This window comes from Lissotriton helveticus (assembly GCF_964261635.1).
Source record: "Lissotriton helveticus chromosome 1_1 unlocalized genomic scaffold, aLisHel1.1 SUPER_1_unloc_17, whole genome shotgun sequence".
Taxonomy (NCBI): Eukaryota; Metazoa; Chordata; class Amphibia; order Caudata; family Salamandridae; genus Lissotriton; species Lissotriton helveticus.
In genome coordinates, this window is record NW_027611656.1 from 3,223,711 (window position 1) to 3,241,275 (window position 17,565).

The 17,565-nt window shown below is 44.9% G+C and overlaps 1 protein-coding gene across 1 annotated transcript in view; it reads right to left on the reverse strand.

Annotated features, from left to right (window-relative positions):
* The window catches only part of LOC144805640 (uncharacterized), a 357,642-nt gene that overhangs the window by 201,995 nt on the left and 138,082 nt on the right, over positions 1-17,565 (reverse strand). Inside the window, 1 exon segment of the mRNA XM_078672158.1 lies at positions 14,816-15,357. Coding sequence (XP_078528284.1) covers positions 14,816-15,357 — 542 coding nt within the window.

The following is a 17,565-nucleotide window of genomic DNA, read 5'->3' on the forward strand; positions in this document are numbered from 1 at the left end:
GATAAATTTCTCCAGCTGCAACAGAAACGTGAGAAAAAAAGAGGTTGTGCATACACAGGAACATTACGAACAACTCGAATTTGAGAGCCAGGGAAAAAAACCTATGAGGCCTACAAAAAAACGGGAACATAAGAACCAATATGAAAGTTCATTAATCACACGTATATATGAACATTATTATTGTGCACTTTTAATTCAGTGCGTTACACAGTCAATTAATTAATTTCTCATTAGTCATTTATAAAACGAACATTAAGATTTCACCATTTATAACACAATTACAATGTTCATTTCTCAATGTTCATTTCTCCATGTTCTACAAAATCCCTCTATCACTTCACTTTACACGGTATTACATTACACATTCTAATAACCAAATGTTAATACCACAAGAGGACATATGCAGGTGCAAACTACTCATGATTATAATGCACCCCTACAAATTGAAGAGCACAATCGCGCTCTATCACTAGAAAAAGTGTTTCCTTTCACACCCCCAGGTTGTCAGATAAATCCTCTCCCACGAAAGACAGAGCCTGACATTTGACCTCTGTCTTTAAATGTACAGTAAATGGGACAAGATCAGAACAAAACTTAAACAGCTGGTAAGGAATGGGCAGAATACATTCTTAGGTCAGCTTGCAGAAAGTCCCAAAGAAGTATTTAGTAACCTGACTGCTGTGCTGTCAAGTATGCTTCGAACTAAAAAGGACTAAATGATTAGAGCACGCTGCGCCCTTCCCGTCCCCAGTATCCAGCATGATTGTCACTTAAATTCTCTCACTTTGAAGTTAAAGAAAGAAACGTAAACACCAAGCACCCTCTAAAGACAGGGCCTGACATTGGACCTCTGTATTTGAATGCATAGCAAAGGTGACAGGAGAAGAATTAAATTTAAGGGTCTCTTTACAGAAAGCGAGCATTTGTGGAAAAATAAAAGGAGTGAGGTGGTAAACAGGCTATGCTCCACAGGAGGGACAAAGGCACACTGAACAGACTAAAACAAGCAAAGCCAGCAAATAGAAAGCAAGAATACGTGAGCTGCAAACCACAAAGCCAATGATAAGCAATGGGCTGAATGCATTTCCAGTGAAACTTTAAGAATGTCCCCAAGATGTATTTTCACAACCAGACAGCTGTGTTGTCTGGTAGGCTTCTACAAGAGTAAGTTCTACAACATCTATGTACTCTAAAAGTGCGCCCCTCGACTCACAGTACCTAGCTTTGAGATGGCACCCTGCACGCCCCAAACACGATTGCCAGGTTATCATGTAAATTAAATATGTGACCAATGTGCATGCAAACTATGCCCATCATGCCACTGGGAGCACTAAGTCACTATGTCAAGAATACATTAAATAGGGCTAAGTGCTAATTTAATTTACCTTACTCCAGTTTCAGGATGCTCACCCTGTCCTGAGGATGATCTTGACTACCTAAAGATCGAAATGTCGTCGACCCCCTCAAGGAAAATTCCCCCCCCCCTACGTTAATATATTTCTGTGGATTACCCCTTGTTGTCTGTGTGACATTTCGTCTATTTTCACTTTTTCACTCAAGTCACGATATGCACTCCGTCACTCATGTGAGCACCTGAAGGTATATCTACATGTTGAAAATATGAAATGATTAAAGTTTCACATGTTGCCCTACATGTTCTGCTCCCAGACTGATTTAATATCAAATTTAAGTAACTCCTTTCGCTTTTTAGGACCTAATTAGGACACCCTTGAACCATTGTTTTCCTTAAATACGTCACAACCCCAGGTTCACTTTATGGGGTACCCTTGTTTTCTTAAACTATGTCTGGTAGGCTTCCACCTAAAAACTCCTCAGGCTATCTTTGTGGCAGACACCATGTGGATGTCAGGTGCTGTCCTGTGCGGTGTACACAGGTGCTTTCCCTTTTGTGCAACTTGAAAACATGCAATAGGATGTAATCCATTCATATGAGAGCAAAGGGGATGTATGATGGTACAACGCGGTAGAAAACACTGCAGTACCATCACAACGCAGGTTTTTCAACGCAAGTCGTTACCACGACTTGCGCTGTTGGTGCTGGACTTAGGAATAGTAAGATTTACTATTCCAACACCAGCCTACGTACAGTAGGGAAGGTGTTGGAATAGTAAATCTACTATTCCTTAGTCTAGAGCGCCCTCCAGCGCAAGTCATGGTATTGACTTGCGTTATAAAACCCCCGTTGTAATGGCACTGCGGTGTCATTACTGCGTCGTAATGGGTGTTTACCGAGCAAAGGTATCTGTGTCTGTCTCTCCTCAGTCCAGCTTACCATGGCTTCAAGTTTTTATGAGTGTGTGTGGAGTATGATAACAAATATTTTGCCTTTACAGCAGCATAAAAAGGGTGGGCTCAGGCAGCTGGCTGCCTTCATCCCAGAATAATAGACTTGGCATGATGAAGATGAGAGAGGAGAAGAAGCAGGAATTGAGAGATGTGAGGGAGAAGTGCTTGTGGAAATCTGCAGTGGATCTTTGTCAGTAGTGTGTGTGGGTTAACCCTAAAGGCTAGCCAATCATTAACAAGGGGAAATCAGGGACTGGCTATAGTATTAATCAGAAGGGCATGCTGAGCAGCCATGAACAAACACCACTCTTTTTTCCAGGGTTGAAAGGAAACGAGGGTTAAAAGTGGACCGCGAGGAGGGAGGGAGCAGAATGGGGCAATGAAGAGAACAAAAAAAGGATATGGCGTAACGGCTAGAGCACAGATATCGAAGACATTGAAGCTGGAGAACCGGGTTCGAGTCTCGGTGGGAGGCTGTATTGCAACTGGTGCTCATGTAACTCAATCCAAGGGGCCCATTATGATGTCGGGCGGATTGCTCCTCGCCAGGCTGGCGGTAGCCACCGCCAGCCTGGCGGGGGCAATCCGCCCGACATCCACACTCGTTTTCCCCCCCTCCATACTAATATGGCGGGGACCTCGGCGGACGGAAAGACCTGGCGCAGGTATAATGTGGCGCAGTGGTTTACAAAGTGACGCATCTACCTAGATGCGTCACTTTGTAAATATGGCGCAACAAGGCGCATTTTTTACGCCACTGGTGCGTCACAAAAAGTGACGCACCGGCAGCGTAAAAGTGACGCAAGGCCTAATAAATGAGGGCCAAAAAACGTTGCAAGTGCTGTATGGGCAAAACCTAAAAGAATGCCGTCCAAGCCACAATTATAAGCCTACTGACACATTTGATGAGATTTTTGGGGAGGTGGGGGTGCTGAAACATTGAGTATGAGTTTAAATTACTTAAGTCAGGATTCTGTATTGAAAATGCATGCAGATTAATATTGTGAGGAAGGGCACAACTGTGGGCATGCATGTAACACAGTGGAATTATACACAGAGCTATTTGAGGATTTAAACGTGCAGTTGCCAACTTAGGATGCTGTTACACGTTGTGGTACAGGGTAGGTGAGGTAGGAACCAAGAATTCCTTGGCTGGGTCCTAAATAAAGAGGGCGCTGTGGTATGGCATTGCGGTATTATGTGAAGGTCTAGTATGTATAGGGATATGGCAGTACAAGCACTAGGGTGGGGGACACTGGAGCAGCAGGGGCTGCTCTCTGCATAGATGTCATTTACGGGTTGTCAGAGTTCGCAGCTATGACGACCCCCAGCTTATTATCCCTTGTGCTCCCTGGCACTGCCTGTGCAACCCCTGGCATCAAGGGTGGCAACATATGTGCCAAACAACACAGGGACAGCTCAGGGCTCATCATTCTAGTTTTCGAACTCTTTTTTTATTCTAATATAAGTGAAAAATAATAGTCCATTTTTCACCATTAGTGTAATAAAAAAACATGGAGCCCCAGGAGCTGGAATGGGACCTTCACTGGTAGCTGAGGTAATAAAAAAAATGCTTTTAAATGTAGGTTGTGTGCATATAGATGAGGGATTGTGTTTGTGTGAGAGTGTATGTGAATGAAAGTGAGGGGGTGAGAGTCAGTGACAAGTCGTTAGTGAGAATGAGTCACTACTCACTGCCACCGACGATATCTGCTTTCTTCTTTACCAGGGGGAAACCACAGCCCTCATCCTAATTGACCTCTCGGCCGCATTCAACACCATCTCCCACTGCACCCTAATTACGAGACTCTACGACACCAGCATCTGCAACAAGGCACTGAACTGGACCCACTCCTTACTGACCGACCATATACAGCGAGTCAGACGGCCCCCATTCCTCTCAGAATCTACAGAGATCAAATGTGGAGTACTCCCTCGCTGCTCCCTGAGCCTCACCCTCTTCAACATCTGCACGGCCCCCCTCACAGCCATCATCAGAAGCCACGGACTCAACATCATCCCCTACGCCGACGACACCCAGCAGATCATCTCCTTCACCAACAAAACCACAACTGCCAGAACCAACTTTCACTTCGGAATGAAGGCAGTTGCTATCTGGATGCAAGACAGCTGCCTCACGCTCAACTCGGACAAAACCAAAGTACTCATCCGGCGACCTACCACCTCAGCCTGGAATGACTCCTGACGGCCCACCGTGCTAGGAACCCACCACACCAGACCACACATGCAACTTTGGCATCATACTGGACTCCTCGCTCTCAATGAACCACCAAATCAACGCATCATCCTGTTTTCACACGCTCCACCTACTTTGAAAGACTTTCAGATGGCTCCCCACAGAATCCAGAAAGGCGGTCACCCACGCACTCGTCACGAGCAGACTACAGCAACGCACTCTATGCCGGCCTCACCTGGAAACGTCTCAGGAAACTACAGATAGTCCAAAACGCTGCCACAACACCTCTGGCAACTCCATTTGCTCCCTATCAAAAAGAGAATCACCTTCAAGCTCCTCACACATGCCTATAAAGCTCTCCACAATGCAGAACCAGAATATTTGAACCACTGCCTCGCCTTCTACACACCAACCAGACAACTCTGCTCCACCCAAGTCGCTCTGGCCTCCGTCCCATTGGGCCTGTAGTGTTCTGCTTTCAAGATGGCCTTTGGTTCTGGCATGTCGAAGGCAAAACTTGACTTAGAGGGGCACCAGTGCAATACTGACGCTGGCATTCTGAGGGCAATTCTTAGCATCACAGGTACCTGTGATAAAATACTTGCAGTGGCACACAACAGGTGAAGCAGCGGGTCACGAGATAGCACCAAAGCACTATTACTACTCGGACCCCCTCTCGGAACTCATGGAGTTTACTTTCGAAATCCTGAGAGTAAGCAGCGCACATACAGTTGTCATAGCTACCACCTTGGCCACAAATGTTGTTTAAACCTCCTCTAGGAATAGCAATAATAGCGAATATACTACTCAGTCCGCTATTTAATCACAATACCGAACCGAACCGCACAAACACTGCCGTTTTTTACGCTTTTCACCAAGGCACTACTGATAATTTCACTGTATACAAGCCTTAGCCATATGTGTGTGCTTACGTGTTTGTACTGTCTACCTTCCTTTACAGGTACAACTCGAGAGGAAATCCTCCTCTCACAGTTAAAGCATCTTAGCGAGTGCTACACATTGCAACACATATACATCAAATGTAGCTCCTTTTTACGTCTCGCTGAACCAATGTGCAAGCATTATTCGGCGAGATTATAGTAGAAGGATTTCAAAAGTCTACCCAAACTGCGGATTAGGTGCAGTTCATGTGAACCAGGCGCGTGCACATTACCTGCCACATCGCACGTCGCACACCATACACCATTTGTCTAAGCCTCGGCATCAGACTTCAAAGGAAGCCGCTCCCAAGCCACTCCCCTACCCCCCCATCAGACTTCCAAGGAATGCGCCCCCCCGCCCCCGCCACAGCAATGCCGAGAGGTTGTTGAGGCTGCAGCCTAGCCCCACTCCTTTCTGCTCTCTCACCCTTGTTTTCTTTTTTATGGAACGGATTCCTAAATCCACTGGGTATGAGCAGCCTCGCTCTCTGTGCTCTGCTATTTTGCTATGCTCCTTGACAACGCTGAATGCACAATTGGTTTGGTAAATGATGCAGCAGTAACTGTACAGTGATTGATGCCACCGCGTTTGTGTTGCTGTCTTTCGTTGCATGATTTTCGGTGTCTTCTACTATAGGCCTTCAGCCATGAAGACAATATGCTCTGTTGGAGTCCTCATACTATATGGGGATGGTGTTGTGCCCTCACTCTATTGCCCTCACTCTACCACTCTATCGCCCTCCCTCTACCACTCTACCGCCCTCACTCTACCGCCCTCACTCTAGCACTCTACCGCCCTCACTCAGACAATTTGGGTCAGGGCGAAATACCCAGAAAAACTGGGCCCTCTGGAACGTACGAAGGCTAGGTTGTAAGTGCCTGGACCCGGAGCCGGACATCAGCAAGTGGAGAGTGCCTGGGCCTAAGGGACACCAGACTGCTACGATCCCACTGAACATATGCGATGGTGAAAGACAAGCCTACCAAGGACATGGAGGCTGATAAAATTATATCCATCCAGTGTTCAATGAGGGTACAGTGGGGGAGCAGGCCAAACAAGCTTTGTTTGCGGCACCAGGGCTCCAACTATGGCTTACATCATGGTGGAAATAAAGGCTCGCTGGAGGCCATGCTGGTAAAAATGGACACCTTGGCTATTGAGGTGGGCTTCTCCGTGCACACTTTCGGAACATGTTGAAGGGGATCGCTGAGGCTCAAGGGCATGTCACAGAATTTCAACAGGAATTGGTGGCCCTAAAAAGATGGTAACCCCACTCCAGTTGCTCTCCGCCCGAATGGAGGAATGTTTTGAGGACGTGGAGGGGCACTCTCAAAGGAACAACCTAAGATCTGTGGGCTTCCCAGAGTGTGTAGATGGACAACCCTTAGAGTTGTTCCTGGAGAACTGGATCACAAACGTCCTGAAACCAAGAAAATTCCTCAATTTCTTCATGAAAAAGGTGTGCCCACCTGGCAGTGGTGCCTTTGCCCAAGGCCAGAGGACCGCCCAGCGCCATTATTGCCCAGCTTTTTAACTTCAGAGTCCGAGACGTACTATTGCAGCATGTCTGGGTAGGAGGAATGTCATGGTCTTTCCGGATTACACCCGTAAGGTGCAGGAACTATGCCGGAACTTTTTGCCGACCAAAAAGAGACTGTGGGAGCCAGACCTCCAGTACAGCCTAATGTTCCTTGCAGCACAATGAAAAGGTTTTCTTATGTGTTACCCCTGGAGAGGCAAATGACTGACTAGACACTCAGGAAGGAGTAAAAACGGAATCCACCCTCGAGCCGCAGAACTGATAGAAGTGGTGTCAGCCACCAGTCATCATGTTCATGCAGACACTCTTCGGGAACGGAGGACCCGGACTGAGGCTCTACAAGCAAGGAAGATCCTGGACTGCCCGTACGGACATTAGAGGACTCAAACTGTGTGCTGGACACTTGGGAATCATGCAAACCCCAAAGGGGAGATTGTGGCTACCTGAGCAATAGCACAGCCCTGGGCTAGCGAGAGCAGTGGATGAGGCTGGGATGCTTTGGTGTGGGGTGATCTGCCCTGGACTATGGGGCCATGTCCCTGCACTGGGGGTTGCCAAACAGAGATGCTACATACAAAGACTCGAGGCTGGTGCAGATTTCAATAGACTGCAGATCCGCTGCTACACTGGGTACTAATGTGATGTATAATTAAGACCGCAGACAATGGATATACTGTTGCATTGGTGGGGAGAGTTGTCTATTATGTGTCAAAGTTACTATGTGGGTAGAATGCTTCCTATGTGGTATTATCTAGTTCAATATGATTGCATAGCTTTTGATGAAGGTCGGTGGGAGCCTACGGAGGGCTGCGGTCCCATTGGTGCGGTTTGAGTGGCATTGGCCTTGCTGCACCAGCAGTGAGTTGCTGGGCCCTCAGCATGATGCAATTGAGGAGGTTGAGACTCTGGCCTCCGAGGGAGGGATGGGACAGTGGTTGTTGAATGTTGGCCCAGCTGTTATGGGCTAGAGTTGTTTGGGCACACTGTCTGTGGGTGGGAATATATTCACAAAATTCATTTTAATGTTTAAGCTGGGGTGTAGTGTTTTAGGGTCGCTCTACAGTACTCTAAAATGGATGGTGAATGCAAGTCTGGAGTGGATGTGGGGAGTGAGAGAGCAGGGGGAGGGTGAAATCGATAAGGGACATGGCACTTAAGACGGATCAGACAAAGAGGTTCCTAACATTGAACGTGCACGGACTAGGGCAGCACACTAAGGGGCTTGTGTATTTGTATCTGAGGCGGTGGGATCTCTGTGGCCTTCCTACAGGAAACACACACCTGGGGAGCCTGTATTAGTCCGTTGAAGTAGAAGATGGAGGGGACAGATATTCACAACTTCCTACTCCAGTTATGCCAGGGCGGTACTGATCTAAGTGGCACCTGGGGCCCCATTTTCGGCTACGGAGGTGATGATTGACACAGAGGGAAGATATGTTAGTGTGTCGGGTATGACAGATGCCAGGGTTCTCTGCTTGGTAAATGTCTATGCCCCTAATGTGGACAATACCGATTTTTATTGAACTATTTTGAGGGCAGTGACTAAATATCTGGGTCCGGAATTGATAGTCTCTGGAGATCTCAACTACGTACTGGATGGCATGCTGGGCCGTTGACCCCCCCCCCCCACCCCCCCAGGGCGGATATAAAGACAAAGTTACTCCAGGAGGTCATGGGGGGACTCGGACTGCAGGATGTATGGAGGGTGTGTGACCCTCTGAGCCTTACCGACTCATGTTTTACCCCTGAGACTGGGATATACAGTCACCTAGATTATTGCCTGATGTCATGTAGCCTAGTTCATAACATAGTTACTATTTCATACCTAGCATGCCACCTGTTGGATCATTCCCCTTTATTGTTTTCATACAAAATGGGCAGGAGGGCTCCTGGGGTGCCTCTCTGGCGGATGAGAGTGGAGGCCTTGGCAGCCCTAGAATTTGCACACGCAAATGGATTGATACTTTGAGGAAACCTGGTAGAGCACAAATGCAAGGTCCACAGAGTGGGATGCTATGAAGGTGGTCTATGGGCGGAGTGCATGAAGATCGTGTTTGGGTAAGAATGCAGCTAGCGCAGATGCTCAATGTGCAGGAGGAGAGACTGGGTGCCCTGAAGGAGTGTTTGGCTATGGAGCTGCAGAAGGTGGTGGAATGGAAGGAGTCTAAAAAGGAACTACTGGAGACATGGGACTGGTTGGCCAAATTTGTTTACACCAACTATAGACACCGTCTGTAGGCAGAAGCGGACATAGCGGATAGGATATTGGCCTTGCTTCTACTTAGTGAGTCTCAGAGGACACCCGGGGTGGGGTGTTGGAGATGCGGGGAACGGAGATGCACTCCCAGCAGGATATCACAGAGGTCTTTGATGCACATGTGCAGTGGGATATATGCGGCACCGGACAGTAACTTCCCAATAGCAGGGGAGGACTACCTGACCGGCCTACAAATGGCCAGTCTGCCTAGATAGGGCAGGGAACAACTAAATGCTCCCCACACTGAGAAGAATAACATAGTGGCAATCTGTGCCTTGAAAATAGCTAAAGCCCCTGGAGGAGGTGGCTTTTCGGCTGAGCTATACCAGAGGCTCCTTCGTGGATCACCTCCGGGTAGTGTACAATAAGGCGTAAAAGAGAGGGCAGTTGCAAGAATCAATGCAATGAAAGAGGCTTTCTGAGGTATGTCGCCCAAACCAGAAAGGACATCAGAGAGGTCTCCTCTTTCCGACCCAACTCCATGCTGAACGTTGATGGAAAAAATCCTCAGCAACATTTTGGCGACCAGGCTTCTGGGCTTCTTGCCATCTCTGATCCACAAAGACCAATGTGATTTCATTCCACGCAGGAACACCCTGTGTAATCTAAGATTGTTGTCACTGGTTATGCATGCGCCAGAATTGAGAGATGACCCATATGCTTTCGTATTGCGTGATATAGAACAAGTATTTGATTCCCTCTCATGGAAATTCCTATGGCAAGTGCTGCGGAAGGTGGGGATTGGGAAGGCCTATTTTAAATGGGTTATATTGCTATTCGAGGCCAACGTCGTGAGGGTGTGAATTGGCCGGACGGTGTTGCACCGCTTCTCCCTATACCGGGGACTAGGCAAGGCTGCCCACTATCACTGTTATTATTCGCATTGGCGATGGAGCCCCTAGCATGTAGATTGTGCTTGATGTTGCAAGGTTGGGGAATAACAGTTGGGGAGACCAAACACGTGGTCTCTCTGTATGCGGATGACGCACTGGTTGTTCGCAGCAGTGGAAGTGCTCGGTCCCTATTATGTTGGCAGCCCTGACAGAATTTGGTGAGGTCTCCGGGCTTCACTTAAGTCAGACCAAGGGTAAACTGTTCCCATTGGGCGCACAGAGGGGAATGCCACAACCGAACCTCCCGGTGCTGGGAATCCTTTAGGAGGCCAACAGCGTGAAGTATCTCAGAATAAGGATTGCAAGGGAGGCAGGGACGTACAAAAACCTTGAATTTCTGGAGGGCCTTAAGTCTTCTGTGAGATTCTGGAACAATCTCCGGCTGTCCTTAACACCTTAACCGCAATGGCAATTCTACCGCGATGCGGGCGTTCTGATGAGTGGGCGCGGCCGCGTCAGCCAACGGACGTGTGCAGCACTACGGAGGTAGTGCTCGCGACGGCCATTGGCCGAAGGGTGCAACGAATGGGTTAATGGGCAATGTGGCGCTAGTAAAAACTATTGTTCTGCCTCGCTGTATCTACATCTTTCGCAGAGCCATGTTGGAAATCCCTAGAAAATACTTTGTTGAACTAGACAAAATAATTGTCGAACTGCTTTGGGCATCAGGCCAGAGGAGAGTAAGCTTGGCTACCTCAAACGTACCTGGAAGCATGGTGGGCTGGAACTATCCAGGTTGGAGCTATACTATCTCGCTGCTCAGCTACAGCATGCGGTGCATTGGCGTGACAAAGAGATCTGGGAGAAAAGGTTGATAGGGCACATGTGGTGGGATACCTTTCCCAAACTCCTGATGTTGGAGGTGGGAGATCCTGTGCATAGCAAGGCAGGTGTGTCGAGGCTGTGAGGGGGCGGTCCGGCGGGGGATGAACCGCGCTCCCTACGCCCCGCACTGATCCAATGATCTCTACACCTGTTTGCACAAATAGTGCAATTGATGGAGGTAGATTGGTGGCGAGAGGTGGCGAGAGGTGGGCTGCGACACCTTGTGGGAACTTTATCTAAATGACAGATTTGTTACTCTAAATTGGATAGGAAGGATGCACAGCATTGATTGAAAAAAAAAGTGGTCACCCAGTTATGGTGATGTTGTGGTAATTTTCTGGTGCTCCGCAAGGTGACGTCGAGTGCCCAACGGCGTCAGCCATAATGCATTAGAAAGTGAGGCTAGAGAGTCTCTGGCTTCATCCCTTGGCAGGCACACACATTTGTTATCTTTTGTAATGAAAAAAGACTTCCATACGATAAGATTATCTTTGAATATCTTTATATTTCATTGTAGTTTTCGATTTTTCAAAATCATTTCATATGCAATTTAACAGATAATATTCATTTCAGGCAATGTCTTTAGAACGAGTCCAATTCATTTTGGGCATTAACAACATGCCCTTCATCAGGGAATTGACACTGTGGAACAATGATATAAATAGTAAGGTTTATGTCCATATGGCTGTGTGTAAAGATAAACAAATCAACATATTGATAAACTTGATCACATTATCAATTATATCACACAATGTGCTTGTTGGTTAATAAATAAATGAAATGGAAAAAACCACCTAATACTGTGTTGGTGCAAAAAGATCCTACGTGTTTGAGGGTGGTTGGGGGCAAGCGGAATAGTGAAAAATGTAAGGGCGGCGTGTCACTTACATGCCTGTTCAGAAAGGTTTGGTCGATTCTGGAAAAAACGTTAAAAATGTAATCAGCGCGAGTTGCTTAGGTGCTGGCGTGAAACGCTCAGAAATGAACTTAATCGAATATCTGTAACTAACCTGAAGTAAGGTTAAAAAGGTTTGCGGTCCGTGTGATCGTCTCCAGGAACGCCGGCACAGGTGATTCTGGCCGCGTTTAGATATTTGAAAAAGTTCCGGTCACGTGATGCGTCATGTGTTAGAAAAGGTAGAAAGACTGAGGAAGTCTGTAATACGGGTCGATGTGGTTCGAACAATCGTGGGGAAATGGTGAATTAAATCGATTGGTTAAGGTTGAAAAAAATTCAAAATTGGAGAAATATCATGGTTGAAAGCTGTGTGGAAAAACGGCATGTTTGTGAAGAATTGTGCACGAGTCTTGGATCGGGCTGGGAGTGACTGGGGTTACAATTAGCTTAGGAGCTGGTGAGTGATGGTGTAAGAGGCGAAATTAAATAAACGTTACAGGGTGAATGCTAGTAAACAATGTCAATGTAAGGTGAACAGACACAATAATCACAAGATACGGTCAATGAAGCAAATATTTACAGGTAACAGGAAAATTCGATTCTTTCATTCAACCCCATCGGTTTTTGGGTCGACAGTCTCTGGATCCAGAAGTTCTCTCTCCTTAGGAGGTGTTTGTTGTTGTCTACCCCCTCAGTTTTATGCACGGTTTCAAGGATGATGTATTTGATTTGTGAAACATTATGTTGTTGTTCAACATAATGTGAAGATAATGCTGACTTCATGTTTTTAAGTCGAATATTAGACTTGTGTTCGGTGAGTCGCACCTTGATGCGTCGTTCTGTCTTGCCGACATACATCTTACCACATGGGCATCTTATCCCATATATCAGGTTGCTGGTATCGCAGGTGGCATTAACCCTTAGTTTAATAGCATTGCCGTGCATGGGATGATGGATAATGTTTCCTCTAATTATACTGTTGCAGTTGCCACAGTTCAGGCAAGGTTTTGTTCCAGAGTATGTTATGGTCTCAGTGTGTTTCTCCTGTAGGATTTCTCCCAAGTTCTTAGCCCTGGTGTAAGCGAATAGAGGTGGTTGTCTAAATGATTGTTTGAAGTCAGGTTCAACATTAAGTATTGGCCAATGTTTCAATATAGCCTGTTTGAATTTTTTGCTAGCAGTTGTAAATTTAGAAACCACCACAGTGCGTGTTTGGTCAGATTTTACTCTTGGTGTTAAAAGCTTGGTCCTGTCGATGTTGTTTATCCTTACTTTGGTTTCTTCCACTAAGGTTTGTGGATAACCTCTATTGATAAACTTGTTGGTCATTTCATTAAGGCTAGCCTTTAGGGTTGTATCATCGGAGGTAATCCTTTTTACTCTGGCCATTTGTGAAAACGGTAGGTTTCTTATCAAATTGGGTTCATGGAAGCTCGAATGTAGTAACATGTTGTTCCTGTCTGTCGGTTTGACATAGAGTTCCGTTGTGAAACCCTGTTGGGTTAAAGTTATTTTCACATCCAAAAAATTGACAGAGGTGTCTGATATATCCCAAGTTAATTGGATTCTTTGGTCTATCTCATTGAACCTGGTGAGTTCAGTTCGTAGTGTCTCCTCTGAGTTGTTCCAAATTATGAAAAAATCATCGATGTGTCGAATTATCATTCTCAAATTGTTGGTCCATACCGTTTTGGTGAGGATGTGTTGTTTCTCGTACCACTGCATAAAGATATTTGCATACACGGGTGCGGCCGAATTGCCCATGGCCATCCCAGTGAGTTGTTGATACCAATTTTCTTTGATTTTAAAATAGCTGTGATATCAAGTGAAACACATAAGTTCCATTACAAACGTCTGTAAGTCTTGATCCAATTCGGTGTTCAGAAGTGCTGCTTCCATGGCTTCAATCCCCATGTCATGGGGTATACTCGTGTATAGACTACACACGTCTGCAGTGCATAAGATAATTTTTTCGTTTGGGTTCCAAGGTATTTGTTGTAATCTCAATAGAAATTGAGAGGTATCCTTAATATACGTTTGCATGGATTGCACTGTAGGTTGTAGATATTTGTCAATCAGCTAGCCTATTGGTTCATGTATGCTTCCACGAGTGGAAACAATTGGTCTCATTGGTGGGTCCCTAAGATTTTTGTGGATTTTCGGCACTAATCGCAATGATGGGCTTCTAGGGTTGGAGGTGATTAGGAAGTTTTTTGTCCTCTCGGTTATAACACCCTGAATATGAGCTCGGTCAATGATAGTCTTTAATGCTTTTGAATACTCCACTGTTGGGTTATAATCCAATCTGTGGTAAGTATTGATGTCTGTGACGTGTTCCGTCACTTTGTTGTCATACATGGTAGTGTCCATGATAACGATTGCTCCACCCTTGTCCGCTTTGGTGAATGTAATTTGATCATTAGCTGCCAGTTTGCGTAATGTGTCAAGATCCTTTTGTGTGATGTTCCTTGTTTTGGGTTTGGCATGTTTGATCTTGCTGAGATCTTGTTTGACAATAGTTTCGAATAGATCCAATGTCTTATGGCTTACAGGTGCTTGAAAGGAGCTCTGGGGACGTAGTCCCAATAGTTGATCTTTTTCTTGCTGTGGACGCTCCTGTACAATGTTGTCAAAGAAGTGTCTAAGTCTGAGTTTTCGCATTAGCTTGAAGAAGCTTACTTCCAATTCTAAATGATCTGTTGAGGTCGTGGGTACGAAGGAAGTTCCCTTCTGAAGCAATCCTAGTTCATAGGTGCTGAGGTTTTAGTTACTGATGTTGATGACTAATTGTTCTGTCATGGATTCTTTTTGGGTTTCTTCTCCTTGTCTTTGGTTGTGGCGGTGGTACTCCGAGTGGTCGGGGGGTCTCTTTCTTTGTCCTTGACTTTTCCCTCTCCTGGGTCTCCTTTTTGGCTTTGACCCTGTTCTAAAAAAGGATTAATGTTTGGAGTTTTACTTGTGGTTGGTTCTTCAGATGTGGTTTGGTCTTGTGGAACCCGGGTTGCTTGGGTTTTGCGTGGTTTTTGTGTTGATTCACTGTCCGTTGATGAAGTGTCGGTGTTTGAGTTGTATGGGCGGTTCCTGCGTTTTTGGGCATAAATGTCAGCCCAAGAATAGACTTCACCCAGTCTGTAATCGAGGGTATCCCTCTTGAATTTACGAATTTTGCGTTCGTTAATCTCTCTCGAATGACGTTCTATTTGGTTTTTGATATCCTCCAAAGTGGTTTTTAATTCGTCTTCTGACAACATTTTGGAAAGTTCCGTGGTTGTTTCTTCAATTTCTGTTGTGAGTTCCTCAAGGATGGTAGATAATTCTTGAATTATTAGAAGGATCAAGTCTAGTGAACATTTATTTAGGATTTCATACCATCGTTCCTGAAACTTTTTGGAGTGTTTACAGAGGGATGGTTTCAGTGCAATTCTTAATCCTCGTGGTATGCGTTGGTTTCGATGATATTTGACAAGAGTGCTGGCATGGAGTTGTTGGTTAGTTTTCCTTTTTGAGAGATAAAGTAACTGTCTTATGTTTTGCTCCTTAGACCGACTCGTGGGTTCATGTGTGAGTTCCTCCCTGATTAGGGAATATATTTGATCAACGTCTTTTGCATCAAACGCGAAAGTAGAGGCCCTGGCCTCAGTGCTCTTAGATATGTCCTCATAGTTGCTCATGATATCGTCGTTTTTTTATTAAAGTTTGTAGGGGCGTGCTATCTCTCCTGTGGACGCTGAGTCGGATAATGTAAATTGGATAGGAAGGATGCACAGCATTGATTGAAAAGATGAGGTGGAAATGCTTCATTTGAGACATTGACAATTCTTACAATTCGCTATCATAGCAGGCACAGCCCATGGTATTTAGCCTCCTTTCCCGGATGCCCCAGAAGAGCCACAGACATAGTGACTCTACTCAACATGGCAGGGGGGAGTAAGTTAATCTCCTCTGTGTAAAAGGCGCTACTCAGTGCTTTAAATGGGAAAAAAGAAGTGCAGGTACTTATTAAATTGAGCCGTGGACTAAGGGTGGAGTTTGTGGCGGAGCTAGGGGTGGGGCTAAAAGTAACCATTTATTAACAAGATGAAGAGTTTCTCAGTGCACACTTGTGCATGATGATAGAGAAACATTTCTAATATCTGTATTATTATTTTTGCATGTGCAAAAGGGTATATTTAGCAATGTTTTTCAGATTTCAAATGTGTCTAGACTGCTTCTGCCCTTAGGGCACATGGCCAGCATTTGAATTTTCACTTATCCACAATAATGTATACTGTGTGCAGTCTAAGAAACCTAGACGCGGACATACCATGATCCGGTTAGTGATGACAGATCATGCCCTTGACTTATGGTCCATATTTTTCCTGTTTATTCAGCTATGGTGGTTCTTTTAAAGTACCTTTTGAAATTCCCTTGAATTCAACAATAATGTGTATTCACCTAACATGAGACTAGTCAGTTTAAAAGGTACAAAATAATGAAGTACATTGATGTAAACTATTTGAAGAACAAAATCAAAGGTTGTGGAACTCCATGTGGTGACAAGGAAAAAATCATTGATGATTTATTTATTGACACTATGTTTTTGCAAACCACCTGACTTCATGGCAAAGTTGTTATTGAGCTCATAGTTCCCCCTGTGTGTTTTTATTTGTATTTAAACGGCCCAAGAACCTCTTTTAAATATTTACCATGAATATACCGAATTATTGGTTCACTTTTCCTTCATTTAAGCAAATAACCCTATATGAGGAAAAGTAGTATTTCAATGAATTGTGCAGTCAAGTTACTTCTTCCCTGAAGTGGAACCCCTTAAAGTGATGCATCTGTAACTCATTTTAAATCAAATACTGCACGTTTCCCATCTCCTTTTCCCTCATTCTTCCTTCTGCTCTCTCATCCTTCCCATCAATCTCTTCCCTCCTTTCTTTATCAACATCTTTGTGACTCCTTGTCTGAATCCTCCTATCTTCTACTACATATTGCTGGTCTTCACCCCTCAGTCTTTCTTCTATTACTCTTTCTCATCTCTTTTTAAGTTCAAAAAAGTTTTTATTGAAACAGATAAAGTAAAACTTTACAAAAGAAAACAATGAAAATGATACAAATGATCATACAGCAAAACAATCAATAATAATAATAAGAATAGAAGGATTCAAAAGTTGAGAATGACTAAAAGCATGACCGGCGACTGGTAAATTATAGAGCAATGAATTACGTAGGAAATATACAATATATATAAAAAATGTAAAATAGGAAAAGTACATATAATAAGCTATAGGAAATCATGGAGGTTTAGTAACTTCTTGTTGTATTGGAGGTGAGGACAGAGAACACCTAGCACTCATATCAAAAAATGATGTAACGGGGCTCCAAAACTCTCGCCTCTTTGTAGCTAAAATCAAGGGATAAACAAATGTCGTATCTAATCTATGATTGTAGCATACTCTTTCTCATCTCTGAGTCTCCTTCTCTTTCCTTTCACTCTACTTGTCTCCTCTTTCCTCCTTTCTCACCCTACTTCCGGTTTGGCTCTATTCTCCTTTCTATCTCCATCACCTTTCGAATGGTCTAAAAGTGCACATGCCAAACTAAAGATTAGACATCCCAACCAGACCGCCAGTCAATCATTGTCTCCCTCCCAGACTGACATTCATACAGATCAAATCCAGAAAGAGCTATCTGCCAGAGAATCAGTGTCAAGCAGCATTT